The 14,045-nt window shown below is 36.5% G+C and overlaps 1 protein-coding gene across 3 annotated transcripts in view; it reads left to right on the top strand.

The window, feature by feature from the left end:
• Positions 1-6,822, top strand: part of CLEC7A (C-type lectin domain containing 7A) — a 30,415-nt gene extending 23,593 nt beyond the window's left edge. For all 3 annotated transcript variants that reach the window (XM_055336718.1, XM_055336720.1, XM_055336719.1), the window contains one exon: positions 5,395-6,822. In XM_055336718.1, coding sequence (XP_055192693.1) covers positions 5,395-5,524 — 130 coding nt within the window. In that variant the 3' untranslated portion in view covers positions 5,525-6,822. The remainder of the gene's footprint in view (positions 1-5,394) is intronic.
• The last annotated feature ends 7,223 nt before the right edge of the window (positions 6,823-14,045 follow it).

Raw genomic sequence — 14,045 nt, 5'->3', positions numbered from 1 at the left:
GAATATACTTCCATGTGATTGCAATTCTTTGACATTTATCTGCTTCTTCTTCCCCTACTGAAAGAAGTATATGATTCTAGTTACAATTCTGTAACTAGGGGATCCCTGGGTGGCTCAGCAGTTTAGCGCCTGCCTTTGGTCCAGGGCGTGATCCTGGAGTCCCGGGATCAAGTCCCACATCAGGCTCCCTGCACGGAGTCTGCTTCTGCCTCTGCCTGTGTCTCTGCCTCTCTCTCTTTCTCTCTCTCTCTTTCTCTCTTTGTCTCTCATGAATAAATAAATAAAATCTTAAAAAAACAATTCTAACTGTTTTGATGTGCTGATGCCATATTAGGCACATATAGATTTAGAATTTATATACTCTACAGATGTATAGCCCATTCAAAGTACTTTTTCTTTTCTGTCTTTCCTCTTTTTGAACTGGTTAGTGATTTTATTACTCCATTTTTTCTTATATTAATTTAAAATTTATTCTTTTACTAATTTTTTTGTACTTGCTCTAAAGATTACAACACCTATTCTTCACTTATCAAAGTCCAATAGTAATTAATTTTTAATGTTCTTCCTGGGCAATATAAAGACATTAGAATATTCCTTTACTCTGTGCTCTCCCTCCTCGATTTATATGCTATTATTTTTGTGTACTTTAAGGTTCTCACATCTTTTCCCACATTTTAAATCTCTACAACTGGCACCTGTCTTACAACTACTGGCCTTTTATAATCACTGTAGGTCTGAACTGAAGTTGAGCTCTGTCAAGAAGGATGAATATTCATTTCTGCTGGTCAAAGTGAGGCACCGTAAATCTGAGATTACTTAAACACTCTGCTTAGTTTTTTGTTTTGTTATTTTTATTTTTAAAAGATTTTATTCATTCATTTGAGATAGAGAGCATACCATTGTGTGCGTGTGGGGGGGCGGAGAGGCAAAGGGAGAGGGAGAAGCAGACTCCCCACTGAGCAGGGAGCCCGATGCAGGTCATGATCCCAGGACCCTGAGATCACGACCTGAGCCCTGAAGGCAGCTGCTTAATCATCTGAGCCACCCACGTATCCCTGTTTTGTTTTTCTAAATACACTAGTATTATGGATTCAAATAGAAGAACTGTGTTAAGTACCACCTTGTGGTTCAACATCTCAGGGAATATAATTTTTTCCTACCATCTTCCACTTGGTGGCAAGATTGAGACATGCACTCCACTGTTAACTCTTCTGGTTGTAGTTTTAGTTTTCATTTACTCCTACGCCAGACTCCTTTGTTCTCCAGCTTCTGCAGGGTTTTCTACTACATTCCCATCTTGCGTGAATTTATTTCACAGTATTAGTTAAATTAAATGGTCTCTCAACAATTGATGGCATCTCACATTTAGTAAAGAAAAAAAATACAGGGATCCCCGGGTGGCTCAGTGATTTAGTGACTGCCTTCAGTCTAGGGCGTGATCCTGGAGTCCCGAGATGGAGTCCCGAGATGGAGTCCCACATCAGGCTCCCTGCATGGAGCCTGCTTCTCCCTCTGCCTGTGTCTCTGCCTCTCTCTCTGTCTGTGTCTCTCATGAATATAAATAAAATCTTTAAAACAGAAAAAGAAGAAAAATACAGCCCTAGAAAACAGTAGGTGTATAGATCTATACACAGTTCATCTAGATTTTTCCACATATTTATGGTTTGCATTGCTTCTTATTTATTTCTGCTTCTTCTACCTTCTGTTTCAACCATTTACTTAAAGCTGAAGAATACTCTCTACTATTCCCAGTAGGGTGGAAATTTTAGAGTTTAATTCTCTGTGTTTGTCTAAAACTGTTTTTATTCCAACTTTTCTAAAAAATATTTCCTTTTGGTATAAAACCAACTAGTATAAACCTAGAAATGTGTACTTTCTCTCAGCCATTCAAAGATATTGTTATAATGTTTTTCTATTTTTTATTATTGTTTTTGAATGGTCAGCTCTTTGAAGGTAATATATATTTTAAATCTATTATCTTTGTATATAGCTTTGGAAAATTCTCATCCAACTTGCTTCAAATGTTGCTTCCACCCTATCTTTCTTCCCTTCTTATGGGATTTCAGTTATATGCATTATGGACCCAGTCAAAACATTCTGTATGTCTTGTTTGCTTTATCCTTCATCCTTTTTTCTTTATAAATTTACTTCTAATATATCTTCCACTTCACTTTTTTTTTCTCATCTCTGGCTAATCTGGAGTTAAAAGCCTCCATTAAGTTTTTAATTTTCTTCAGTGAATTTTTCAGTTCTTTGTCAATTCCACTCAGTCACTATAATTCCTAGCTTTCTTCCAACATTCTCAAATTTATCTTTCAACTCATAGTGTACACTGAACATACTTGTTTTAACATTTGTGCTTGATAATTCCAATGTTTTATATTCATATATGTCTGTTTCTATTATGTTTTTCTCCTATTTTTCATTCATGTTTATTTTTCTTATTTGTCTGATTATTTTGTTATTAAGTTTTAAAATTTTAATTTCACTATAATGAACATATAGTATTATGTCAGTTCCAGGTGTGATAATATGATATTTATCAATTCAGTGCGTTACTCAGTGGTCTTCATGGTAAGTGTACTCTTTAATCCCCATCACCTATTTTACCCATTCTTCCACCCACCTCTTTTTGGTAAGCATTTGTTTGTTCTCTATAATTAAGAGTCTGTTTTTTGGTTTGTCTCTCTATTCCTTTGTTCATTTCTTTCTCTTAAATTTCACATATGAGTGAAATCATATGATATTTGTCTTTCTCTGACTGGCTTATTTCTCTTAGCATTATACCCTCTAGATCCATTCATGTTTTTGCAAATGGCAAGATTTCATTCTTCTTTGTGGCTAAATGATATTCCATTGTAACATATACCCTCTCTTCTTTATCCATTCATTTATCAATTGCCATGTAGGCTGCTTCTGTAATATGGCTACTATAAGTAAAACTGCAATAAGTAGGAATGCATGTGTCCCTTTGAATTAGTGCTTTCATATTCTTTGGGTAAATACCCAGTGTGCGATTACTGGATCCTAGGGAAGTTGTATTTTTAATTTTTTGAGGAACTTTTATATTATTTTCCACAGTGGCCACACCAGTTGCATTCCTACCAACAGTGCAAGAAGGTATCTTTTTCTCCACATCTTTATCATTTTTTTTAAGATTTTTTATTTATGGGGATCCCTGGGTGCCTCAGCGGTTTGGCGCCTGCCTTTGGCCCAGGGCGCGATCCTGGAGACCCGGGATCGAGTCCCACGTCGGGCTCCCGGTGCATGGAGCCTGTTTCTCCCTCCGCCTGTGTCTCTGCCTCTCTCTCTCTGTGACTATCATAAATAAAAAAAATAAATAAATAAAAGATTTTTTATTTATGATAGACACAGAGAGAGAGTGAGGCAGAGACACAGGTGGAGGGAGAAGCAGGCTCCATGCCGGGAGCCCGACGTGGGACTCGATCCCAGGACTCCAGGATCGCGTCCTGGGCCAAAGGCAGGCGCCAAACCGCTGAGGCACCCAGGGATCCCCTCCCCACATCTTTAATACTTGTTTCTTGAGTTTTTTTATTTTATCCATTCTGACAGGTGTGAGAGGATGTCTCTTGTGGTTTTGATTTGCATTTCCATGATGATTAGTGTTACTGAGCATTTTTTCATGTATCTGTTGGCCATCTGAATGTTGTCTTTGGAGAAATGTCTGTTCATGTCTTCTGCCTAACTTTTAATTGGACTCTTTGTTTTTTTATGCTTGATTATTTTTGATAGTGTGCTTAGCATTACATCTTAAATGTTCATAGAATTAATTTGAAATTTACAGAATGGCTTTTTATTTGCTTCTGGCAGGCATTGTTGGGTATGAACAATACAAACTGCTGAGTATGATCACATTTTGATTTTAACATCACTTAACTATTTCACTTCACCAGCCCAAGCACAGTGAATTTGTTAACAATCTTGACAAAATATATGTCCTACTTTTTTATAGCACTTGTTTGTCTTGAGCTTTCTTTTTTATTTTTTTATTGAAGTTTGATTTGCCAACAAATAGTATAACACTATATGTTATATGTCATCCCATCAAGTGCCCCCCTCAGTGTCCATTTACCCCATCCCTCTGCCCACCTCCCCTTTCACTACCCCTTGTTTATTTCCTAGAGTTAGAAGTCTCATGTTTTGTCACCCTCTCTAATTTTTCCCACTCATTTTCCCTCCTTTCCCTTATAATCCCTTTCCCTATTTCTTATATTCCCCATGTCTTGAGTTCTCTTTTGCTATTTAAACATATAACTCTTTCTAAAATCACAATGGTGGACCCAAATTGACATTTTGATATGTTACTATGCCTTGGTTTCCTGGGTGGCAGTAACTTAATGCAGGTCTATCCAACCCCCCCCCCAAAAAAAAAAAACAAACTCTTGAACATCAAGGAAAATTTTTGGAGAGCACCAGTCAGAATTCTCCCTGAGGCCTGAATCAAAATTGTTTCATGCTTTTCACCTAGTCATTTCTACAAAACTATTCTCTCAATCATCCAGCCTCAGGGCCAAGAGGAGATAGATACACAAGATGAAGAGTATCAGTCCATAGCTTTTACAATGAGCCTCGGTGATGCCTTTTAAAGTTGACTAATTAGGGATCCCTGGGTGGCGCAGCGGTTTGGCGCCTGCCTTTGGCCCAGGGCGCGATCCTGGATACCCGGGATCGAATCCCACGTCGGGCTCCCGGTGCATGGAGCCTGCTTCTCCCTCTGCCTCTCTCTCTCTCTCTGTGACTATCATAAATAAATAAAAATAATAAAAAAAGTTGACTAATTAATACTGCTCCTTCAGCAGACTAAAGAGCAAATAGAACAGACCCATACTCCCAACTTACCCATGATAGTGATCATAATTGTCTATCACTGTATTGTGATATAATTCTGCCTTTGGGATGCATTAAAATATATGATGTTGTTTTCCCTGCCTTTAAATGGTCTTGATATCCATGATTCTTATTTAGTTCTAATATCTCTCAGTAATAACTCTCTGCTTGATCTACTCACCAAAGGTAATTTCACTAGCCTGTTGTTTTATTTGATAACTATACTCCTAGGTTAGAAGTTGAAAGATAAGTAAAGAACGGTCTATGGAATACTAAATGATTTTTTTAATTTTTCAAGAGTTTAGTTTTATGTGACCAGTAGTATTTTTCTTAAAAAAAAACTTTGAGTCATGTTTATGCCCTAATAAGGAGGCTATTCTGTTATCACCTGAGAACTAATGCAATCTAAATTCAAGGTTCCTTTTCCATAACATAACCACTTCAGAAACTCTTTTCACCAATGTTCTTGCCAGTTTATTTCAGCATTGTGTAGATGGTAGACAGTATTTCTTAAATTTTTCTAATTACCTCATTGTATTTTAACAGATTTCAAATCAGAAGCACAGACACCCAAGAAAACTCATCTCACAATTGTGTGTGGATCCACCTGTCAATAATTTATGACCAACTTTGTAGTGTGCCCTCATATAGTATTTGTGAGAAGAAAATGTCATAGAATGATGAAGTGTCGGTGTGAAAGAGCAGAGAGAAGTACGTAAAACAGTAAGAAGGGCAGAAAACAAAACAGAAAAGAGAGATATTTAAGGTCAAGACAACTGCTGAAAATATCAAGAGACCTCATCCAATTTTAATCTTAAATGAGAAACAACAGTATGGAGAGGCTATGGTTCTGCACTTACCAACTGAATTAGCAGGCCAGTATTAGGTTCTGGTTAATAGAGCCCTAGGAATGGAGTCAGGTCAGCTGAACTTGAATCTTCATTCTACCACTAACTTAATATTAACGTGGAATTAGCCACAAATCCTTGGTGTTGCAAGAAGATCTTTATTTTTGGGTCTACTAGAGATTTTTTTTTGTCCTTAAAAAGTGCCCCTGAAGTACACAAGATGTGTTTCCATGATGTGTTCCTCCACTTCCAGCAGTGTATCAGACAAAAGTAGAAGGCAAAGTGTATTCCTAATAGCAAAATGAGGAAATGAAAAAAATCCTCACTACAATCAGAGATATTTTATTATTTTGTTCATCAATGTGGTTATAATAGAAAACATCATGAAAAAGCAACTCCATCTTTTTTATTCCCACCTAAGTGAAATAGCGCAGAAAGTACGTCTACCACATCTCTAATAGGATCTTGTATAATGTGAAATTGTATGGTAGCTGCTCTTATAATAAAATGTTCTCCTTTTAAAATACTGTCAATCAAAAGATTTGCTAATGAATATAGAAAAAAAAAGTAATCTGGGGGGCCTGGATGGCTCAGTCAGTTGAGCATCCAACTTTTGATTTCAGCTGGAGTGGTGATCTCAGGGTCCTGAGATTGAGCCTCCATGCTCAGTGCAGAGTTTGCTTGGGATTCTTTCTCTCTCTCTTTCTCTCTCCCTCTGCCCCTCCCCCTGCTCACATCTGCTCTCTCTAAATGAATAAATAAATTCTTAAAAAACCCATTCTTATCACTGAGGTATTAGCATTCTGGAAGGCAAACCATGACTTGCTATTGTTTATGATTATGGTTTTGCAGTTTTTAGCAATTTTTCAATAATTATTGTTAAAAGGTTATTGGAACATTGTTTCCTCATATGATGATTTGTATCTTTCTCAGTTCCTCTTAAATATCCCTCCCTTCTGCTATTTTTATTTCCAAACGGGACTTCCATATTACTGGAGAGGTAGTTACAGTCATCCCATGGTTATTAACATGTGGACAGAAATTGTGTCAAGTTTACTGGATTTTTCACTTTAAAATAGTTAACTATATGTTATCTGAATTTTATTGTAATAAAAAAATGCTGATCAAAGAAAGTTTGGCTTCTAAATGCTGTGTGTTGTAAACGTTATCACAATATGCCGTCTCCCCATCAGAAAATGATAGTAAGTAACCCCAGTGGCTCAGGGGTTTAGCGCTGCCTTCAGCCCAGGGCCTGATCCTGGAGACCAGGGACCGAGTCCCACGTCAGGCTCCCAGCATGGAACCTGCTTCTCTCTCTGCCTGTGTCTCTGCCTCTCTCTCTCTCTCTCTCTGTGTGTCTCTCATGAATAAATAAATAAAATCTTAAAAAAAAGAAAAGAAAATGATGGTAAATTTGGCACTTGGGAAGAGGTAGTATAGTAATAGTTCTCTGCTGAAGAATAAATTTGGGTTCTTAAGTATTTGAAAATCAAGAAGAATAGAAATTTTTGATGAAGTTTCCTAATACCTTTTATTTATTTTTTAAAAATATTTATATATTTATTCATGAGAGACAGAACCAGAGAGAGAGAGGCAGAGACATAGGCAGAGGGAGATGCAGGCTCCTCGGAGGGAGCCCAATATAGGACTTGATCCCAGACCCCAGGATCTTGCCCTGAGCCAAAGGCAGATGCTCAGCCGCTGAGCCACCCAGGCATCCTGCTAATGCCTTTTAATATACAAACTTGCATTGTCACTATATGAAAAGAAATGTGGAAAAGGCAAAGATAATTTAAGTTGAGAGTTAAGGCATAATGTGAGGTTTTGAAGAGATACCATATCGTATAATTTTGTTTTTGATTTAATCAGTTCCTCCTGAATCATGAGGATGGAGTGGATGATTTGAGAAATAATAATCAAAAGTAATTCTGGATGTGGAATGTCCATCTATACTTAAAGCAGACAACAATATGTATTGTTTAAATATTTATGGTTTAAAGATAAACGTGTGACTATAACAAAATGATGGTATAAAGTAAGATGCTCTAGGTTGTCCAAGCATACTATGCCTAACTTGTTAATACATGTTTATACCACACTTTACATGGGCATGTGTGTGGGAATGAACAGGAAACCTCCATTTTCCAAGAGACAGAAAAAGGAAAATAGCTACTACCTGCACTTCTGTCTAATGGGTAAATTTGAGATGAGTAATGATCATGCTAGAGGAAACACTTACCTACTGGAGGACTACCATTTTCTCTGGCCTGAGTCATTGTAGTAATTTTCAAGGTAATCTCTCAGTGTCCACATTTGTCCTTCTAAGCTCCTTTTTCAAACAGCAGAGTGATTCTTTTAAATTTAAAACAAATCATGTCAACCCTCTACTAAAAAATCCCCTTGACTTCCCATGTATCTCAGAGTAAAAAATAAATATAAATAAATCAAAATGAAAAAGAAAAGATCTTTTCAATTGTCTGTGGGCCACTTTACTTCTTTGACCTAATCTACTTTTCACCTCTTCACTATTTCTATTTAGGACACTGGTTTTTCTCTTGTTTCATAATAACTGTCATACTTCTACCTCAGGGCCTTTGAGCTTTCTGTTCTCTTTACCTGAATGATTCTTAGCCTAGATATTACAGGACCTACTATTGCACTTCCTTAAAGTCTTTGCACAAACATCACTTTCTAAATGAGGCTAACTCTGATATTTAAAATTATCAACCCTCCTTTTTCTATACTCTTTTTTTTTGTTTTAAAGACTGATTGATTTTTAAAAATTTTTATTTATTTATGATATATATATATATATATATATATATATATATATATATATATAGAGAGAGAGAGAGAGAGAGAGACAGAGACACAGGCAGAGGGAGAAGCAGGCTCCATGCACCAGGAGCCCGACGTGGGACTCGATCCCGGGTCTCCAGGATCGCGCCCCAGGCCAAAGGCAGGCGCTAAACTGCTGCGCCACCCAGGGATCCCATGATTGATTGATTTTTAAGGAGTGACAGGGTGGGAGGAGGAAGGGGCAGAGGGAGAGAGAATCTCAAGCAAACGTCCCTCTGAATGTGTAACCCCATGGGGGGCTTGATCTCATAACCCTGAGATCAGAACCCAAGCCTAAATCAAGAGTTGGTTGCCAAAATGACTGAGCCACCCAGTCTTCCTTTTTGTATATTCTTAAACTCCCTTACCTTTCACATAGTTTCATAAGCCTTGTCATAGTCTAATATACTCTATTATTTACTGTCTTTCTTTTGTATTATCTGCCTCCCTCTGTAGAACCTAGGCTCTAAAGGACAGAGTTTACACTGATGCATCCTAGAATCTGAGAATAGCACCTGAAATAAAGTCGGTATTCAAAAAATATTTTTGTCATTTTTGAAAAAATAAGTATTTAAGGACAAGTAGGAAAAATGTTAACATAGGTTGTTTGGCGAAAAGTATCAAAGATCTACTTCAATCAGTGAAATTTGGAAAATTGTTTTAATTGCTATTTCATGAGAATCAAAATTATTAGTACCTTCTAAATGTATTTTTTCAGGCTCCACTGTTGCAATTTCTAATATTTGATCTTCATACTCCTTTCTCCTATGTGTTTTACTTCTTTCTTCCTTCCAGTTTTTTTGCTGCCTTATCTCGTGTAACATTTTCTAATACATTAATCCAATGCAAATAACTAAGTACTTTTTGATTTACTACTTTTTACAAGGCATGATGCAAAAGAAAGGTCTCTTTAAGTTTGTTTTATGTAGAATAAGCTGATGAACAATACATAGTTTGAGACACTAATAAATCTACAATATGTGCTTCCTAATCCACCCCTCATAGGGCCTGCCTGCTCCCACCCAAGCATCTTCTCTATTCCTTTATATTTGGTATGCTTGATTTAGCAAGCTGATAACCGAAACATAGAAAAATATTGGTAGAATAATACAATTGTATTGATTCAAGAAGAATTTTTGGACTTTAACTAAAACAGTCTTTCCATTTCCTTCTCAGCTTAGAAATTTAGGTAAAATTATTACCTGGCTTTCTGGAGTAGTTAGCAATAATTTCACATGCAGTTAGCAATAATTCTAGAAGTCTGACTTCCAGTTAAATGTGTAATTGTTCATGATTATGGTCTACCAAATGTGCTATAAAATGTTAAATTGACTTCATATACTGTAAGAAGAAAGATAATTGAATTGACAACAGGAGAACACTTTAATAAAATCAGTGTAGTTAGCATACAGTGTTACATTACTTTCAGGATTACAATACAGTGATTCTACACTTCCATGTATTACTCAGGGCTTATCAAACAGTGTACTCTTTATCTCCTTCACCCATACCCCATCTTCCCTCCCACCCCCTCTGGTAATCATTTATCTGTTTTCTGTAGTTGAGAGTCTGTTTCTGGTTTGTCTCTTTTTTCCTCTGTTCATTTTTTCCCCGTTAAATTCCACATATGAATGAAATCTTATGGTATTTGTCTTTCTCTGACTGGCTTATTTCACTTAGCATTATACTCTCTAGCTCTATTCATGTCATTGTAAATGCAAGATTTCATTCTTTTTTAATTGCTGAATAATATTCATATATCTATCTATATCTAATCATCTAACTTCTTTATTGATTCATCTTTTGATGGGTACTTGGGTTGCTTTCATAATTTGCCTATTGTAAATAAAGCTACAATAAACATAAGGGTGCATGTCCCCTTGAATTAGTGTTTTTGTATTCTTTTTTTTTAAGATTATATTTATTTATTTATGAGAGACACAGAGAGAGAGGCAGAGACACAGGCAGAGGGAGAAGCAGGCTCCATGCAGGGAGCCTGACATGAGACTTGATCCGGGGTCGCCAGGATCAGGCCCTGGGCTGAAGGCGACACTAAACCGCTGAGCCACTTGGGCTGCCCATGTTTTTGTATTCTTTGGGTAAATACCTAGTAGTGTGATTACAGGATCCTAGGGCATTTTCATTTAGTTCCATTTTTAATTTTTTGAAGAAGCTTCATATTGTCTTCCATAGTGGCTGCAACAGTTGCATTCCCACTAACAGTGCAAGAAGGTTCCTTTTTCTCCACATCTTTGCCAACACTTGTTGTTTCTGGAGTTTTTGATTTTAGTTATTTTGATAGGTGTGAGGTGATGTCTCATTGCTGTTTTGATTTGCATTTCCCTGACGATGATTGTTATTGAGCATTTTTTCATGTATCTATTGGCCCTCTGAATGTTTTCTTTGGATAAATGACTGTTTATGTCTTCTGCCAAATTTTTAATTGGATTACTTATTTTGTTGTTGTTGTTTGTTGAAGTGTATAATTTCGATCTATATTTTGGATACAACTCTTTGTTGGATATGTCATTTGCAAATATCTTTTCCCATGTAGTAGGTTGTCTTTTAGTTTTGTTGATTGTTTCTTTTCTTTTCTGTGCAGAAGCTTTTTATTTTGATGTGGTCCCAGTAGTTTATTTTTACTTTTGTTTCTTTTCCCTAAAGAGACGTATTTAGAAAGATGTTGTTACGGCCAGTGTCAGAGAAATTACTGCCTATAATATTTTCTAGACTTTTTGTGGTTTCAGGTTTCACATTTAGGTCCTTTATCCATTTGGAGTTTATTTTTGCGTATGGTGTAAGAAAGTGGTCCAGTTTCATTCTTTTGCATGTAGCTGTCTAGTTTTCCCAGCACCGTTTATTGAAGAGACTGTCATTTTCCCATTGTGTATACTTGCTTCCTTTGTCAAAGATTAATTGATCATATCATTGTGGGTTCATTGGGGTTTTCTATTCTAATCTATTGATCAATGTGTATTTTTGTGCCAGTATCATACTGTTTTGATCACAGCTTTATAATGCAACTTTAAGTCTGGGATTGTGATGCCTCCAGTGTTGCTGTTCTTTTTCAATATTGCATTGGCTATTCAGGGTCTTTTGTGGTTCCACACAAATTTTAAGATGGTTTTTTCTAGTTCTATGAAAAATGATTTTGGGATTTTGATAGGAATTGTATTAAAGCTATAGATTGCTTTGAATAGTATAGAGATTTTAACAATATTCGTTCTTCTAATCCATGAACATGGAGTGTCTTTCCATTTGTTTTTGTTTATAGTTTTCAGAGTACATGTATTTCACCTCTTTGGTTAATTTTATTCCTAGGTATTTTACTATTTTTGGTGCAATTGTAAATGGAATTTCTTTTTAATTATCTTTCTGGGGGTCTCGAGGTGTCTTAGTTGGTTAAGTATCTGCTTTCAGCTCAGGTCATGATCCCAGTGTCCTGGGATTGAGCCCACATTGGGCTCTCTGATCAGCAGGGAGCCTGCTTCTCCCTCTCCCTCTTCCTGCTGCTCCTCCTGCTTGTGTTCTCAGTCTCTCTCTGTCAAATAAATAAAATCTTTGAAAAAATATTTATCTTTCTACTTCTTCATTTATTATATAGAAATGCAAAAGATTTCTGTACATTTTGTATCTTACACCTCTTGAATTCATTTATCAGTTCTAGTAGTATGTTGGTGGAGTCTTTAGAATTTTCTTTTTTTTTAAAGTTTTTTAAAGATTTTATTTATTTATTCATGAGAGAGAGAGAGAGAGAGAGAGAGAGAGAGGTAGAGGTAGAGACATAGGCAGAGGGAGAAGCAGACTCCCTGTGGGCAGACCAAGGTGGGGCTCAATCCCAGGACCCCGGGATCACAACCTGAGCTGAAGGCAGTTGCTCAACCACTGAGCCACCCAGGCAACCCAGAGTTTTCTATATACAGTATCATGTCATGTATAAATAGTGAAAGTTTTATTTCTTACTCACCAATTTTGATGCCTTTTATTTTTTTCTGTTGTTTGATTGCTGTGGCTAGGACTTCCAGTACTATGTTGAATAAAAGTAAAGAGAACGGACATCCTTGTCTTGTTCCTGACCTTAGGAGAAAAATTCTGTTTTTTACCACTGAGTATGATGTTCGCTATGGGTTTTTCATATAAGACCTTTATAATGTTGATGTATGTTCCCTCTAAACTTTGTTGAGTTTTTTTTTTGTTTGTTTTGTTTTTTAAGATTTATTTTGAAATAGAGAGAAACTATGAGAGAGAGAGAGAGAGTCAGAGGATGGGCAGGGAAAGAATCTTTCAAGCTGACTCCCCACTGAGCATGGAGCCCGATGCAGAGCTCTATCCCATGACCAATGAAATCTGGACCTGAGATGAAACCAAGAGTTGGACACTTAGCCAACTGAGCCACTAAGGTGCCCTTGTTGAGGGTTTTTATCATGAATGGGTTCTGTACTTTGTCAAATGCTTTTTCTACATCTATCAAAAAAAATAGTATGCTTTTTATCCTTTCTCTTATTGGGGTGATGTATAATGCTGATTAATTTACAAATATAGAGCCACGCTTGCATCCCAGGAATAAATCCACTTTATCACGGTGAATGATTTTTTTAAATGTATTGTGGATTTGGTTTGCTAATATTTTGTTGAAGATGTTTGTATTTATATTTATCAGAGATATTGACCTGTAGTTCTCTTTTTTAGTGATGTCTTCATCAGATTTTGGTATCAGGGTAATGCTGGCCTCACAGAATGAATTTGGGAGTTTTCATTCCTCTTCTATTTTTAGGAAAAGTTTGAGAAGAATAGATATTAACTATTCCTTAAATGTTTAGTAGAGGGATGCCTGGGGAGCTCAGTGGCTGAGTGTCTGCCTTCAGCTTAGGGCATGATTCTGGAGTCCTGGGTCCAGTCCCATATCAGGCTCCCCGGTGGGAGCCTGCTTCTCCCTCTGCCTATGTCTCTGCCTCTCTCTCTCTCTCTCTCTCTCTTTCTCTCTCTTTTTCTATGTCTCATCAATAAATAAATAAAATCTGTAAAAAAAATGCTCAGTAGAATTCACCTGTGAAGATAGCTAGTCCTGGACTTTTGTTTGTTGGGTGTCTTTTGATTACTGATTCAATTTTAATGATTGTAATTGGTCTGTTCAAATTCTGTATTTCTTCCTGCTTCAGTTTTGGAAGGTTATATGTTTCTAGGAATTTATCCACTTCTTCTAGGTTGTCAAATCTGTTGGCACACAATTTATCATAATGTTCTCTTATAATCTTTTGTATTTCTGTGGTGTCAGTTGTTATTTCTCTTCTTTCATTTCTGATTTTATTCAAGGCCTCTTTCTGTCTATCTCTCTATCCTTTCTTTTTTCTTTTTTTTCTTTTTTTTTTTTTTGAGTCTGGCTAGAGGTTTATCAATTTTGTCTATCTTTTCAAAGAACCAGCACCTGGTTTCATTGATCCATTCTATTGTGGTTTTTTAGTTTCCATATCATTTATTTCTGGTCTAATCTTTATTATTTTCTTTTTTCCA

This window comes from Nyctereutes procyonoides, unplaced genomic scaffold (assembly GCF_905146905.1).
Source record: "Nyctereutes procyonoides isolate TBG_1078 unplaced genomic scaffold, NYPRO_anot_genome, whole genome shotgun sequence".
Lineage (NCBI taxonomy): Eukaryota > Metazoa > Chordata > Mammalia > Carnivora > Canidae > Nyctereutes > Nyctereutes procyonoides.
Note: the sequence above shows the minus strand (reverse complement) of the source record. Positions and strands in the feature narration are given on the sequence as shown.